Source organism: Hibiscus syriacus, unplaced genomic scaffold (assembly GCF_006381635.1).
Source record: "Hibiscus syriacus cultivar Baekdansim isolate YM2019G1 unplaced genomic scaffold, ASM638163v2 tig00112285_pilon, whole genome shotgun sequence".
Lineage (NCBI taxonomy): Eukaryota > Viridiplantae > Streptophyta > Magnoliopsida > Malvales > Malvaceae > Hibiscus > Hibiscus syriacus.
Genome location: NW_024063293.1, coordinates 3,340,178 through 3,358,385, shown reverse-complemented (window position 1 = coordinate 3,358,385; position 18,208 = coordinate 3,340,178). Strand labels below are relative to the sequence as shown.

At 31.8% G+C, this 18,208-nt stretch overlaps 1 protein-coding gene across 1 annotated transcript in view; it reads left to right on the top strand.

Moving 5' to 3' along the window:
* The first annotated feature begins 12,436 nt into the window (after nt 1-12,436).
* LOC120177260 (protein SPIRRIG-like) overlaps nt 12,437-18,208 on the top strand; it is a 34,836-nt gene continuing 29,064 nt past the window's right edge. Inside the window, 9 exon segments of the mRNA XM_039183477.1 lie at nt 12,437-12,734; nt 12,828-13,151; nt 14,671-14,749; nt 14,833-14,918; nt 15,687-15,822; nt 15,924-15,980; nt 16,095-16,271; nt 16,612-16,803; nt 16,905-16,970. Of these exon segments, the coding sequence (XP_039039408.1) occupies nt 12,985-13,151; nt 14,671-14,749; nt 14,833-14,918; nt 15,687-15,822; nt 15,924-15,980; nt 16,095-16,271; nt 16,612-16,803; nt 16,905-16,970 (960 nt within the window). The 5' untranslated portion in view covers nt 12,437-12,734; nt 12,828-12,984.

The window sequence follows — 18,208 nt, the reverse complement described above, 5'->3', positions numbered from 1 at the left end:
TTGTTTGAAGTACTGGATAATAACTTAAATGGGCTTGTCGATCTAAATGCAAAGACGTGTAGTTGTATGAAATGGCAAACATCTGGTTATCCGTGTGACCATGTTATAAAAGTTTATCTTCATCTAAACTAAGATGATTCAAGCGCTCATGCTATGGATTGCTACACTACAGAAGTATATCGACAGACTTATGCTGAGATTATCTACCCTATTCCACATCATTCTGAGTGGGACATACCAGATGACTTACAAACAGTTTTTCCACCAGCCATGGACAGAAGGCTACTTGGCCGACCAAAAAGTCACGATCGTATACCGTCTAAGGGTGAAGAGAAGAAGAGATCGACATGTAGTCGGTGCAAGGAAAGTGGTCATACAAGGTTGACATGTGGATCACCAGTGCCATCACAATCATCTTTTCCTCTACCAAAATATGGATCATCATCAAAATCCAAAGCTTATATGGTGTCAAGCAAAAGGCAATCAAAATCGCAATCAAAATCCCAATCACAACCGGTTTCACCTTTTGAGACTATTAACTTAGGTGATTTTTAAATGCAAACGTTGTATTATGTGTATTTTATGTGTAAACTTTTAACATTTTCAGTTAAGCCCATGTATATTAGTAACTTGAGTTTAAACATTGCTATGATTTGTTCAGTTGTTATCACTTATTACACATTCATTTGACTATCGCAACGCGAATATGACTATCGCAACGTGAATATGACTATCACAACGTGAATTTGAATATCGCAACGGGATAATCGCAATGCGAAAATGACTATCGCAACACGAATTTGACTATCGCAACGAGATAATCGCAATGCGAAAATGACTATCGCAACGCGAATTTGACTATCGCAACGAGATAATCGCAACGCAAAATGACTATCGCAACGCGAATTTGATTATCGCAACGGGAATTTGACTATCGCAACGAGAAAATCGCAAAGTGTATTAGACTATCACAACACGAATATGATGCAGATTGAAATCAATAAATCAACTTTTACATTTCAATCAATTAAACAAGCACAAATAAGAATTATTTACACATCAATAATCAACTTTTAATCAATTAAACAAGCACAAATAAGAATTATTTACACATCAATTAAAAAAATAAGAATTATTTACACATCAATTAAACAAATCAACTCTTATTATATTATTTTTCTCATCAATTAAACAAGTCAGACTTTTAAGAATCAATTACAATAAAAAAAAGTGTACCCCAGACAGTTGTTTATGCACATCAATTTCACGCAGCTCACTTCAGGATTAACATGCAGAAACCAAACATTTGCTCAAACAACACTTTCTACATATCTAAAACCAATAAACAACAAATTATATTGAATTCTAGGTATTTAACAACACTTGCATTTGACTTACCAATTGTTTATGGACACTTTCATAACGCGGATGCAGGTAGGCAGCGTCTCGCATATATCGTTCAAGCCATAAAATGCCAAAACCACAAGCCTACTGCACCTCTATCTCTATTGGTGGGAGGTAGAAACTCTTACTTCCTGTCGTCAAACGCTCCAAGCACATGCATACGAGAGGACCACAATCCCCTCTGGCTTCTTACGTTTGTTGTGGTGCGGTCTCGTCTCTGATAACTGTAATATTAAACTTCTTTGGCTTCTTGTTTCCAGAATAAGTCCAATAATTAATCGCATCCAAGAATTTAGCCAAATGAGAGCTCCATCCCTTAATAATATCTCTCAAATCAGACAATGATATGTAATTTATCATGCTGTCATATACTATTTTCTTCAGGGATGGAAGCTGAAGCTCGACGAAAAGCCAATGAGTACGTTCCAAAACAGGGATAAACACCTACAATCATAAGTAATAATTCAATTGCGCACTTATTTATAAACACCTTTAAAATATTTAAAAAATAAATACTAACCTTATCGACCTCCCACCATGCAGAATAAAGTTTAGCTTGTCCATTAGCCAACACATATGATTCCTGTCGTTGATTCTTCATGTGAACTACGTGAAAAGACGTCGGTATAATTGTATATCGCGTATTTTTTTTTATTTTTCTTGATTTTCCTTATTATTAGAAGACGTGACACACATGCATCAATATGCTTTTTACAAAAAAAGACATATATTAGTGAATTACATAAATTTTAAAAAAAATTATTCAAAATGAATTATAAGAAGAAAAATATAAGACTTACCCCCCATCGAAATAGCCATTGTCTTCAACCCCTAATAACACACCCCACCAAGACCGATCAATTAACAAATGCATATCATCGTTGAGTTTGTATATGCCAGCGTAACACCCCTGGCTCCGCTCATGTAGATAAAAATCAAATGCGGTCTTAGCCCAAAGAGTATTATCTAGAATTATTTCCGGTAGTTTTTTCCTCTCAATTTCATCTGCCGGAATGGTACTGGCCGGTAACTTATACGAAAGCCAACAGTCATCCATCATGTCTGGCACGTGAGGGGGTTTCTCAATAATTTGATATAATATGCCGTGTGAATCGGGCTCTAGAATGTTGGGAGGGACCTCTTCAACGATGACAGGGGCCTCTTGAACGGTGGGAGGGGACTCTTGAGGGATGATAGGGGCCTCTTGAACGATAGGAGAGGCCTCTTGAACGATGATAGGTGAGTCGGGTTTCTTCTTACGGAGTCTTCACACTATTGGGGTGAACGGAGACTTAATGGCACGTGCACGCCGTCTGATGCGTGAACCCTGTCGTGCAAGAAAAACCCGACGTAAAACATCCACCTTATTTGGCCGCTAAAAATAAATTAATACATAAAATCAGTAAATAAACAGACATGATATTAAACAGTGAAAACAAAGACAAATATGTTTCAAACTTGCACGGTATTCACCCAAGTCATTATTCTATCATAGTTCACAAAATGCATCAGATAACATTCCGGAAGTAAGCACTTATATAAACATTTAAAAGGACAACATATAGGTTTAGTGCATGTTCAAGGACAACATAAAGGGTAGTAGTTTATTCTTCAAACTTAAATTTGCAACACTGTGAAGTTAGTATTTGTCTTTGTCTTTTGGTTGAAGTCATGCAATCCATTCAAGTTTCAATTTGCAGAAGAAGAATAGTTTATGAAACTTAAAATCGCAACACGAAACTTAAAATCGCAACACGAAAATGATTATCGCAACGCAAATTTGACTATCGCAACGTGAAACCAAAATCGAAACGCGAAACTAAATTCGTGTTGCGATAGTCATTTTCGCATTGCGATTATCCCGTTGCGATAGTCAAATTCGCGTTGCGATAGTCATTTCCGTGTTGCGATAGTCGTTTTCGCATTGCGATTATCCCGTTACGATAGTCAAATTCGCGTTGCGATAATCATTTTCGTGTTGCGACTATTCTTCTTCTGCAAATTAAAACTTGAATGGATTGTATTACTTCAACCAAAAGACAAATACTAACTTTACAGTGTTGCAAATTTAAGTTTGAAGAATAAACTACTACCGAATGAATTTACTAAGCAATCCAAAAGACAAATATGAATTTACTAACTTCAACCAAAAGACAAAACAAAGACAAATACTAAGTTATTTTAGAACTGTTTAGCAGTATTGGCAGCAACCGAATGAATTTACTAAGCAATCCAAGTGAAATGGTTAATCTAAGTGAAATTACGAGTAAATAAAGTTAAATGAAAAATCTTAAACTTACCTCGTTGCGTAGAGTATGAACCTCATTCTACAACGATGCTACCATCTCACGTAGAGCCGCTACTTCACCACGTAAAGTAGATACCTCCTCACGCTATTCACCATTGTCATCGCGTAAAGTACTGACCTCCTCACGCAAGGCATTGACCTCATCACGTAACTCCCCTAACTCATCCCATGGAGGTGGAGAATAGGGATATAAATGTCGTGGCATCTTTGCCGGTCGCCTATCATGAGGTGATGGTGAAGAAGAGGCTCGATGATGTGACAAAATAGGTGATGGCTCTCGTTGTAGAGGTGTATAGTGTGGTCGATCAGGTGATGGCTCTGGGTGAGGTGATGGCTCTCGAAGTGGAGGCTGCTCATCATCCGTGCCATCAAAAAAACGCTTACTAGCTTGCCACCAATCAGTGGCAAGCTCAGCCTCCATGGGTGTCATCCTCTGTAATGGAGTGTTGGCCTCCTAACAAATATAAAAGCTCAAATAAAGTTAAACGTGTACTAGTAATAACTTGTTTATATATGGTAGTGTTTGTGTTAACTTACATCATTTATTGTCGTATACCGTAGTAACTCTTCCCAAATCAACAGCCGCCGTTTCCTCTTCCAGGAAACAGCCTTAGGAATATCATTTGAAGTTTTGAATGCATATGTCTGCATGTCGGGAAAAGCCTCAAATATCCAAATCTACAAACAATATAATACATAAACATTAGTAATTGTTAAAATAATTAATTATAATTTTGGAAATATTATATAGAAATTCTTACCTTAAAGGCCCAAATAAAACCTGACAAAGTGTATTTGGAACCATCGCCACGCAAACTTTTGCGGTCATCAAAGGCAGATGACAACTTATTCCAGGTAGCTTTCCATAGATACGAACCCCACGGAAATAGGTTCCATGCATTTAGGTCCTCTACCAATAATATTAGGTTCTTAGGAATAGGTTGTCTGCCCTCTATGCGTAAAAAGCCGGCATGCAAAAGTACTAAAAGGCATACTTGGACAACATCGACGTCATCCATCCGAGTAAAACCATCTTTCTTATTAAATAATCAAGTCGTCGACGTGTAAATTCGGCTTCTCCATTGACAGCTTAGGAAAAACCCGGGATAACCATGATGGGCGGGTAATACGACTAGTGTATCGACCTACATCATCGTTTCCGAAGCGTAGACCAGTGATTAAGCAAAACTCCTCCCGCCCAAAACACGTATACGCCGGTGGAAAATGAAACCATATCTCTTCATTACCACATTCTATACTCTCAGGTAGATCGCGTGTCATGGTCTGAAGCCACAAATGGGTCAACATAGCATCTCCACCCGGATGTTGTACTTTCAGCCATGGCTCGAAGCAAGTATCCTCAAACAATTGTCTTTGTACATGTGAAAGCTTTGACACAATTGTAGTGACTAGGCTTATTTTATTCCTTAAGGTCAATTGAGCCGAAAAAAAGTTCTACAAAAACAATAAACATACCAAGTTAGATATACCAAAAACTATTCTGTGAAGATATACCAAAAACAATAATAAACATAAAGCGTAGTAGTTTATTCTTCAAACTTAATTTTGCAACACTGTGAATTTCGTATTTGTCTTTGTTTTTTGGTTGAAGTAATGCAATTCATTCAAGTTTCAATTTGCAGAAGAAGAATAGTTTCTGAAACTTAAAATCGCAACACGAAAATGAAAATCGCAACACGAAAATGATTATCGCAACGCGAATTTGACTATCACAACGAGAAAATCGCAACGCGAAATGGTTATCGCAACGCGAAATGGCTATCGCAACGCGAATTTTGTCGTTGCGATTTTCATTTCGCGTTGCGATTCTCGGTTTCAAATGGTCATTATCTAAAATTGAAACTTGAATGAATTGCATTACTTCAACCAAAAGACAAAACAAAGACAAATACTAACTTCACATGGTTAAAGACTAAACAGTAACAGTATTGGCAGTAATTTATTATTGAAATTACCAGTAAACTTATCATTAATTTCAATATGAAAAACCTAATAATAATGCAAAAATTTCAAAATAAAAATAATTTAAAAAACTAACCATTGGTGGTTGATTTGGTTAATTTTCTATTTCTGATCGTGAATGATTGTGAGGGTGGCTCTGAGAGATGGAGATAGATGGATTTCGCCGAAGGTGGGGATGGATTTCACCGGAAATGGGGACGGATGTCGCTGTAGAGAGTGAGAGATGGAGATGGGACTGAGTTGTGATTTAGGGTTTTAGGTTAAGAGTTGCGATTACGGGTAAATATTCGTGTTTGGAATTTGAAAATAAAATACGCGTTGCGATACTAATGGCGCTTTGAAAATCGCATTGCGATTTTATATTATCGCAACGCGATAGTCAGAATCTCGTTGCGATAGCCAGAATCGCGTTGCGATCAAGTGTTATCGCGTTGCGGTTTACATATTCGCATTGCGATTATCTAAAATCGCAACGCGGATTTCAAAAATCGCAATGCGATGGTCAAAATCGCGTTGCGAATCTGGAAACTGAATTGCGATAATGGAGATCGCGTTGCGATTTAGAGATCGCATTGTGATTTTGTTGGTCATTTTGGCAAATCGTAAAAAAGTTAGTTAAAATCGTATATTATAAGAAATTTTCGGTCACTGAGGTTATTTTCTCTTATTTTAAACATCGTTGTAATTGAACAAATTTTAAGGTTAAGTTGATGAAAAAAATATTATATGATCGAAAATGATAGATTTAGTCTACTACATGAATAAAAATGACCCTTAAATCAATTTCTTTTTTAGTTTTTACGTATTTTAACTTTTTTTAGTTATGTTTAAGAAAAAATTCAATCAATCATATATTTTTAGTATTTTTCATTCTTTAAATAAAAGTTAACAAAAAATACCTTTGTTTCCTAAAAGCTAAAAGCTGAACAGACCTTAATTTTGTTTTATAATGCGTTTGATTCAGGATTCTAATTCTAATTAACACAAAACTAATTTGATTTTAGAAATATTTATTATTTTAAGAAACAAATAAAAAATGATAATTTCTTAAAATAAAATTACTTGATTCTATCTATTTTTAAATTATAATATATATACATATATATAACTATAATCCATCACTAAAAAATGACCATAATCCAAATCAATCATTACAATTAATAAAAAATTATAATCACAATAAATATTTCTATATATTTATGATCATTATAAATCATTATAATAGATAAATAGATAAACTAAAAATTAAAATATATCTATATTTAAATTAAAATAATTCTAAATACAAATCACATATAATAAGTTTGAAATCTAGATTTAAAACTTAATTATGATGTTTATAAATAATAAAATTTAAATTTAAATACTTAAGTATGAAAATATTAACATTACCATCTTAAATAAAAAAAATGAAGTACTGTCAATTCAAAAAATTTAAATAACCAACCAATTTGAATTATTTTTTATATAAGATTATTCCAACATAAAAAAATAATAATCACTTCAAATGACAAGTACATTTCATTATTTGTTTTCATGAAACAAACTAGAGCAATCTATTAGTAATAGTATATAGTAAGCACATTAAATCCATAGCCGGTGAACAGCATGCGAATGTTCCATTATGGAAAAACAAATGCTAATCTGTAGCAAATATTTTAAATTCATAATTAGGCCAGCATCCCGGGACTGGAGGAAGATTTCGATTTACAATTTTATTTTATTTTTTATTATTTTATTATAAAAGAGATATTAAAATGGCTAATTGATGCAAAACAAATATATATATATATATATATATATAATCAGGAAAAGAATTAAAAGAATTATTTTGAGATATCAAATTTAAAGAAAAAATAGTTTATCGTGTCAAATTTAAAAATTATATGAATAAATTTTTTAAGTGGATGAAAATGATTAATGAGTGTCAATATTATTTTGAAAATATGTTAATTTTATTTTTCAAAAGTTATTTTATATTGAATATATTAAAAGAAACCCTTTTTCAAAAATAAAATTAGACATCCCTCGTTACATGCTTGCTCCGTTAGTGATTGAATGAAAATGATTAATGGGTGTCAATTTATATTTTAGGCTGTCAAAATTATTTTAAAAATATGTTAATTTTATTTTTAAAAAACATTTTATATTAAATTTATAAAAAGAAACTTCTTTTTCAAAAAAATAAAAATTGGAGAGTCAAATGATACCCCTCATTATATGTTGGCTTCGTTAGTACATATAATAAGTAGAATGATTTAATCATATAATAGCGTTTATAAACTTTTATATTAATTTAAAATTATTTGATGGATATAAATTTATAAATTGAATAAAATTAAAAGTAAAAATCATAATTTTTTGAATAATTCAAACCATTAATTTACATTTATTAAATTATTTTTAAGAAAATCCTATTATATAATTAAATCATACTCTGTAAAATAAATATATATACCCCCCACAAGATTTGCCTGCACTGACTGAACAAAACTAATTGATTCCTTCTTTCATCCTTTAGTATACATGAAATGCATATTAGGTTAGGGCAAGCCAACACCAACCATTCCCTCTCTGAAAATTTAATTCTTGATTTGAATATAGTCACGTGTAAACTTTTGATCAGCATCCTTTACCTTTTTCTTAAAGAAATCTTCAAACATAAAAAGAGTTTAATTATATTTAATGTTAAAATCCACCTTAATATTTGATTTTAAAATCACTTTAATTTTGTAATCACTGTAATCTTTAATATTTATAAAAATAAATTTTAATTAGTTAGCAACTAATGTTTACATAATATCAGATATAATTTTATTTAATAAATTGATACAATTCAATAAGACGATAAAATCAATGGTTAGCCAGTGCACTGAATTTGAAAATTGTTAGATTGTTGGTAAAAATAATGTTTAAATTAAATTATAGTTGGAGTTAATTATATATATTCAGTGGTATCAAGAAGCTGTTGGTCTAGTGTGATGAGATACTAGATTCCTTAAGCAATGTTAGGGCGAATGGAGTAAATTGGGTTGGGAGGGTCGCCCTCGCCTCTGCAGTACCCAATCCGGATTAGTCGATCAATTGATCGAAAATCGATGGTTTATATATATATATATATATTCATTGATTGTTACTCTTATGGGTCTTAATTTCGAATACCAAATATAGTTGTGTATTTGAGCATTTGTTGTCAAATGATTGAGAGTCTTTAAAATAGATATTACCACTTGCAAGAACACAAGATTAATAAAAAAATTATATATGCTAATTATAAATATTATAAAAATATACTTATAATATTAATTAAAATATATTAATTTTATAAAAAAATATTTGTATATTTATATTTATGAATATATATTAAATATAAATATTATGAGAATATATCTAAAACATTAATTATAATATATATATTATATTATTTTTATAAAATTAACTATATTTAAATTTATATAAATATATTAATTATTTTGAAAAGTATTAAAATGATTAATATTTTTCCTAATAATTCTTTTATATTCTTTCAATTGTTATTGAGGACCATAAAAGATTAAACTGATATTTAATGCAGTGCGACTCACCGTAGGCTAGAGTTATTGATATTATCATAGATGAGCATAGATCGGGTTGAATTTATTGTCTATCCAATTTAACTTGATAAAATATATTTTTTTATGTAGAATTAACTCGATTTGAGTTTAAGATAATTTTATCCGAATTAATATCGTCTTTTGAGATAAATTATGAATCATCTGGTCCAATCCAACTTGACATGACATAAATATATATAAATTGTTAATTTTATTTAATAAATTAGAGATTTAATTGTAAAAATAATATAAATAGTGATATAATTATAGTTATCCTCAAATATATGGTTTATAATTACATTATTTTTTAAGTCGAATCGAATATTTTCACTATAAATCCAAATTCAACTAACTCAAATTTATACTCTAAAAAACTTAAACCAAGCATAACTCAATTTTTAAAAAAATGACCCAATGAGATTAGATTAGATCGATACCCGTCGAATATGAGTCTCATATCCATCCCTAGATATTGCATCAATTAATATAACTTATAACAAAAATTATAAATAATTAATATAATTTATATTATAATTAATACATTTTTATAAATATAGTTAATTATTTTTATAAAATAGTATATTATAATTGATATTATAAATACTTTTTTTTTAATTTATCTTATAATTAGTATACTTTTACAAATTATATATAACTAATTTAATCGCAATCAATTTAAATATTTTTTTTCAAAAACATATTAACTTTTAAGCTTGGTGCAGGGATTATTTTAGAACTAAATCATAATAAATATGATAATTAATCAGGTTTAAACCATGTCAAATCATCAAGAATAAAAATATTAGATGCAGAATAAAAATATTAGATGCGGAAGCATACTTGAATTAATTGATGTATGGAAATCATTGAATCTTTTTTTAATTGTGATATTCTAAGAAGATAGAGCTCCTTAAGTATAAACTATCTGACGGAATAAGAGTAATACGAGATTATCTATTTCTTGAGGATCATAACCACTTTATATAATTGATTTAAGAATCAATTATTGTCTGTACTTGTAACTTTGTCCCTCATCGAATTATAAATACAACTTTAATAGTATATGTACTTTTTATTTCTATGACACTTCTAATACCTTATGACTTTATAACATAATTGTTTACTTAATTTATATAATATTTTATGATAATAATATACATTATAAATATGTGTCCATTATTATGAATTTTAATCTAACATATTATGCTTTGAGTTTTCACACCAAAAAATCTTGGTTCAGATTCTCCCAGCTTTAATCTGGATCAAAATTGAAATATAAAGAGTTAAAAAGGATTTGAGTTCAATGAAATAGACTTTCATATAGTGAAAGTAGTAGGAAACTAGTATATATACAATTTTGTAAAGATGCGATGTAGATATCAATCAAATCGATAAAAACAATATATATTATAATTGATACATAATGATCTATAATCAATTCGCGGATTATTACCCAACATATTATAACAAAATAAACTAATTATCTACACACAATCATATATCAACAATATTATAATACTATTTTCAAAAACTAAGATTGAGTCCTAATACTAATGCCAAAAAGAATCCATTGTTATTGAAATCGGGTATATTCTAATAAATTCATGCAAGTATACATTTAAAAATTATACCCTACAAGTTTGAATTTTAATTTTAGTACCACCATATTTAAAAAAAAAAAAATGTCCAAGTCACGCGTTAAAAATAGATAATGAATTGATCATCAAAATATCATTACATAATCGGTCTTCCTCCAAATTTCAGTAAACCTAAGGAAGAACAAGTTATAGGGTTATAGCACCATGAAAAAGACCTGAAATTAACCGTAAATTAAGGGCAATACATTGTTACTTGTCTACCTACTACAACCGTAAATTTGGTCCTCTGTCCAATTCCATCGCACCTAATTTTTATATTTTGCCTTTGATAACCGGGCAAGGGAAAATCAAACGCAAAACCACATTGTTTTTATTTTTATTTATTTTTTAACGAGGAAAATAATTAATGCAATGGCTGAGTTTTAAAAGCCACAACCGTCTTAATAAAGACCTTGCGGTTTTGTTTTCATAATTAAGCATATATATTTGATTAACAAATCCTCGAAATAATATATTTATTTCTCAATATATTAATATCTATAGTAACTTCTTTAATTAATACTAATACCTTTGTTACTTAACATGCTAAACTAATCTAGTTTCACCGGTACATTTTTGAGGAAAAAGGACATCTGTCTACTTCAACCAATAGAAAGAGAGTAAAGCTGAAACTTCAAATTTAGCTTTATCCATATAATCATTTTAGTTCAATAATATACCTAATTAATTAATATTTAGTTTAAAAAAGCTTGCACTTTAAGGAAAGCTACCTTTCGCTGGACTTGCCTTTGTTATTAAGGAATACCACCAGTAATAAATCAGTATGGAAATAATAGATTAAGGAAAATAAATCTCTAATTAACCGGCAAAGCAGGCTTTATCAGGCAAGAATGGTTGAATAAATTTTATTTTCACAAGTAATGCACCCGTCAAATTATTTTCTCGAATAAGATGAGTTTTACAGTGATATAGGCTTCATGGGCAGATGACAGTGATGTAACTTTGCAGGAGACGAGAAATGCATTGAAGACACGTGATAATCCCTGGATCTTCACCTTCAAGACGAGTAGAAATCTTGATGTCTTAAACAAATTGTAAAAAATTCTCTACATTTTTACTATGTACTGTATCAAATGACCTATTTAGATAAATAATTTGACGAGCGTAGTGTTTGGGGAAATAAAAATTCTTCAAGCATTTTTGTCGGCTTTCTTTATCATTTTTTATCCTTAAAAGAATCCTGGCTTTCCATTTTGAGGGAGCAAATAAAGGCCGGAACGAAGCCCGTCACGTCTTGCCCGTAAATCTCGACGTGCCACGTGGAATTCGTATCCTACGCTGACGTGGGCAGTATAACAGTCTTTCCAAGCTCAAAACAATATGGAAAAACACGGTCAATATCTAATATGTAATTTTATAAGCTATATAAAAGATTTTAAGTTATTTTTTGTTCACATTTTGAGATTATAATTTGATATGATATTTTGATTTTTCATATAAATATAAATATAAATATAAATAAAAGAAGGAGAAGTCTGCAGGGAAGGAAGGAAAGAGAGATAGAGAACGAGAAACAAGGCCGTCCAAAAGCAGCAGAGGAAATAAATTTGAAGTGTTGGTGATGGTTTTATTGTTTGCTTAACTGAAGTCGGGCTTTATGTTATTAAGCTCATCTCTATTTTAGGGTTGGAAAAACAAACGACTAGAAATTTGGAAAGAAAAAGAAAAAAAAATAAGACGACAAAAAGGAAAACGTAGAAGAAAAAAGGACAGATTAATCGCAGATCCCGTTCTGCTTTGAAGACTCATCTTAATCCGATAGATCTGTTACTCACATTTTCTCCAGCTGTATTCACACGGTTTCTTTTAATTTTCTAATTTATTATCTTTCTTCATTGTTTGTTTGATTTTTATTTGATTATTTTGGGGGTTTGGATGTAGTTTTATTGGAATTCTTTGGTTGTTTGGCCGAGTAGTCGGAGACGGAGGTGGAATGAGATCCTTCTAGACGAGATTCTAGAAGTTAAGATCTGGTGCTTGCGGCGGCGGCTGTGACGCCGTCGGATGAGAGGAGAGAGACGATCCAAAGGGATAAAAAATGAAATGGGTATCATTGCTTAAGGACATCAAGGAAAAAGTCGGTTTAGCTCAATCTCCCACTACTACTTCCACTGCTACAGCTGTTTCTTCTTCTTCTTATTCGTCTTCCAATCACGATACAAATGCTTCCTCAGCCCTCCACGACTATGTTTCCTCTTCTTCGAGGTTCGAATCATTATTTTCATTTTTTCTGAACTTTTGAATATTTGTTGACTTTTTCTATGTTTGCATTTTCATCAGTCGATGATTAAATTTAGGAGATTAACTGGTAGAGTCCTAGTTGCGAGCTTTATTAAAAGCTTGACTGCTTCTAACGTTGATCTCCAATGTATTTTGGGAAATTAGAAATATAGCTTCAGTTATAAACTGTATGCCTTTGTCGATCTCTTTATTTTTTAAAGATAAGCTTTTGATGAGATGTTCGTTAAGTGTACTGCTGCCATTTCTGTAACAAAAGATTCAAGTTTAGATTTAAATAATGTTTTGGTACTGTTCAATTGCTTGTCTGCACGGTTGAACTTAATTAAATGTGCCAATGTAAAGCATTTGTGATTGTTGGCTAGTATTTTTTCTGTTAGGGCAACTAATATTTTGTTAGGATAAAATTGCACAACTTAGTTTCAGCTATTTCAAGCAAAGTTCAGTTAGTTCTGGGTTGCTGTTTCTACTTAAAGGTCTTAAGAGATTGAAAAAATAGCAACAAACAGGCATGTACGAAATAGAATCAATATGAACTAGAAATGATCCTATTAGAAGTTCTTGACAATAAGTCTTGTACATGACTAAAATTAAGTTGAAGGACATTCCTATTAGTATACTGGGAAGAAAAATAAGGATTTATTAACAATTATTGGAGATATAATGACAATAGGGTAAATTATACTTCTCTATTAATTTGTTGCTTCTTTTATTTTTTTAATGAGTTCTTGAGCTTTTTAAGCCTTGTTGCATCTTTTCTTTATTTCTGCCGTTGAAATATTTTACTCACTCCTGAAATTCATCATTCAATGTTTCTAAACTTCCATGACATTTTGATATGACTTGCCAATGATCTATTGATCTAAGTAGGAGGCAATTGAGATCAAATTGAGTGTGGGCTTGTGTTTACAGTTTGAAATAGTGTAGACATTGGTTTTTCAATGGATAGATTTTTATGACATGGTTTTCAATGGATAGATGTTTTATTTACTCAACATTTAGGCATGAACTTTGGATTGTAATAAAATATCATCTATCACCGGTTTCAAAGATGTTAGATGCTCTTTAGTTACAAATAAGTCCTGCAATGTCGCTGAATTTCCTTATTTTGCAATGAAACTATGTGGGACAGTGCTAGGTACTTTACTGTCCTACGGCTCCCCATTTTCTTTGAAGCAGGGAGTTGATAATAATGTAATGCTAATGCCTCTTTTGTTAGTCCTGTTACGCCGTTGTGTCAAGTATGAGGTTTTATGCTAACTATGTGGTGGAACATTTATTATCGTCGTTGTTCAGTTTCCGATCATACACTTATTTTCTTTATTTTTTATTGTGATGAACTGGCCAGATTTTTTTTGAAGTTGCTCATTTCTATTTATTTATACAATTAAGTCAAATTTGAACACTTGCAAAGTGCCTTCTTTTCTCAGCTTCCAGTTCTTTTGCTCAGTGGATGTGAATTTCTTTCTATATATTATTTTACTAGTGACAGCAGAGATAAACATGAGTTGGAGTTGGACTTCAAGAGATTCTGGGAAGAGTTCCGCTCATCCAATTCTGAGAAGGTTCTTTCTCATCTATGTTCTAAATCCCAACTCTGTTTTATGTACCATCTCAATTTTCCTTATGTTTTGTGTTGTCTTTGCAGGAGAAAGAAGCGGCCTTGAATTTGACTATAGATGTCTTTTGTAGACTAGTCAAGCAGCATGCTAATGTAGCTCAATTAGTCACCCTGTATGAATTCTGATCCTCCAGTCTGCTTTCTTAATATTGCATACCATTTTTTGTCAAGGAGTTCTACTCTTTTCTGATCACTGAGCACAACTTGTTTGTAGCTTTCATGTTAAGCACCATTGCCATTGGTTGCTCTATTCCATCAAATCTTCACATGTTTGTTTAGTTGTAGGGAAACACTTCTCCTGTAACATTGTTAATTTATTGTCATGTTTCATCAGAAAATATTTCAACTTGGAGTTAGCCTTACTTTGAAGTTTGTCTATCAAGATTCTTTCTCCTGATACTTGGTCATACTTTATGGTTCATCTTACTGCAACTTGATCCGGTTGGCGTTAGAAAGATTACATTCTCTCTATTTTCTGTGATCATTTAGATTTATATTGTTTGCTTTAAATTTTAGCTGCTAGGATCCATCCAAAGAAATTTCAAAGAAATTTCGACTACACAAACTATGTTGACACCTTTTTTTGGTAAGTCTGATGGGGATTGTTGTAATTAAAGTTAAGTCTCTGTAATATTCAATATTTCATCAGCTTCAGCTTCAAATCTTGTTAAGAAATCATCTATTAATCATTTTCTTTGTGCCATTGGAGTTGTACTCTTTTTGTATCTCTCCTGAAGAAAAGTTGGATTATTTCTGTGCTTACAGTTTGCCAAATGGTTACTAGCTCAGCACTGTGCATCTCCATTATCATATTGATGCTTTCTTCCTTTCTCGAATTGTGAGTCTGTTGACTAATGTTAACAAATTTAATTTAATTACAGGTTAGTAGAAACACATATATTCTCTTTTGTTGTGGGAAGAGCATTCGTAACAGATATTGAAAAGTTAAAAATTAGCAGCAAAACAAGATCTTTAGATGTACTGAAAGTACTACAGTTTTTCTCTGAACTGACTGAGGTTTGGCTCTGGGATCCATGCGCTTTACATCTTTATGTCTTAACTACTGCTATTGTTTCTGGGTTTCTTATAGAGTTATATTTTTACACGGTTATCTGCAGGCTGGCTTCAGTCCCGGTTCAAATTTGTTGACTGCTGTTGAAATCCTTGTGTCAGGGGTACATCTCATTAATCTACAATAGCTTAATTGATGTTCTGTGGGTGAAATCATGCCGTTATATTTCTTTCGGATATTTAAACAACATTAATTACTATTTTTCTGTTCTTTGCAGTCTATTGATAAACAATCTCTCCTTGATTCTGGGATATTTTGCTGTCTCGTACATATTTTGAATGCTCTTTTGAGTCCTGATCAGACCAATCAGAAGCCAAAAATTAATGATCATGAGGATTCAATGGTAGCTGAAAAGGATTCAGCTGCTGATGTTGGGCAAGCCCGCAAACTTGAGGTTGCTTTATTTTTAAGATTTCTTGAACTTATAATTGCTTTGTACATATTTTGAACTCATATGTATGATCCTTATGTTTGGGCATGTGCACATACTTTGTATCTCTATTATATTTTATTGAAGTTTTTAAAAGAAATCTTATTGCAAAGTACTGTTTTTTATTTTCAATTATTACTGATCTGTAAAACATTCAATTTAATGAGACATCTTTTCCTTCCCTTGTGGGAATTGCTTTTTTTTTTTCAGTTTTATCTTACTGGGAAACAAGTCATATATCTTGAACACAGATGACTTGGATAATGTCTTTTGGTTTGACTTGAAACTTGTTTCTATACATCAGATAGAAGGAAGAGTGGTGCATAATATGAAAGCACTGGCAAGTCATCCTTCAACAGCACAGAGTTTGATTGAGGACGATTCTCTGATGTTGCTATTTCAGATGGTTGCCAATGGATCTGTAATTGTCTTCTCTAGGTATAAGGAAGGCCTTGTTTCACTGCACATCATACAACTTCATAGACATGCTATGCAGGTAAATTCGTTTTGCTTTAATATGTAAATGTTAATATGGAGGAGTTTCATGTTAGCTTAATGTGCTATTTGTTAACTGGTATAATTTTTCTGTTCTTGTAGATCCTTGGACTTCTTTTGGTCAATGATAATGGAAGCACGGCTAAATACATTCACAAACATCAGCTGGTATGTGCTCTTGTGGAAAGGTTTAAGAGCATATCTGAAGAACAAATATTTCTTTCTATTTGCCATTTCAGTTTCTTATATTTTCCTGCTTTTAAATATAGTTTCCAATGCTTTGGGGGATCTTTAATAATTGGATCATATTTTCTTTACACTTGAGGCTTTTGATAGTTTATTTTGGCTGAACGGTGAAGAATTATATAACAGTAAGGCATGAATTATGCATTGAATTGTAAAGTAATTTAGGCATAACATTTGGAGAGTGTTAGAGTTCATGCGTTAAGTGAGGGTAGGATTGTGTGTTAAATAATTTTGAAAAAGTTTGGGTGACCATTTTAGGAGTATGACATATGGTTTTTGTGTTATGTAGAATTGTGTATATACAACAGTAGGATGCGTTCTAGGTCTCCCACTTTGTTCTATATTCGGTATTTTCATTTAATTTGTCTGGGCATCAACTCAAGTCTAGTGATAATGGTTGTAACTCAATTGAACGGATACTTCATTGCTTTAGAGTTTTTAGTGTACTTTAATTCATTGTAGAGAGAGAGCTGGTGAGCAGAATACAATGTTGATTGGTATCTACTCCCATTATTGTTATGTAGTCTTTCTGAAGACAGAGGCTTAACTTTTTTTTTGATAGGAATAGGAGGCCTCATTAAAAAACTCCCTCTTAGTTGGCTCTTGTGAAAGAGGCAACTAGCGGAAGGAGGAAAAGAGTGCCTCATTTTATTAATAAACCATAATTACATAAGATACAACTTACATAATAAACATCCCTAGATAAAATACATAACACTACAACAACAAAACACAACACCTCAACCAATCCCCTCTTTTGCTAGCTTGTCTACTTCCCAATTACAACTCCTTGGAATCCAATTAATAATAACACCCCTAGCAGATATATAGACCCCAATTTCCTCAACCAAAGAACTAAAAAATGTTGGGGCAGAAAAAGGTATCAAGATCCAATCCACTGCTTTTCTGCAATCACTCTCTAGGAACTACTCCAGGGATAAACTTCCAGATGGTAGAGTACTCCCTAATATAAGACCAAGAACAAAGTAGTGAAGCAGGATCTTGGGACAAAACTGTAGAAATATCCCAAAACTTTATGAATCTATTCCACAACTCCATTGCAACCGAACAAGATATGAAAAGATGTTGAATTGATTCCTCAAAATTATGACATAATGGACACTGGACATTTTCCAGATTAATTCCTCTTTTCTTAAGTT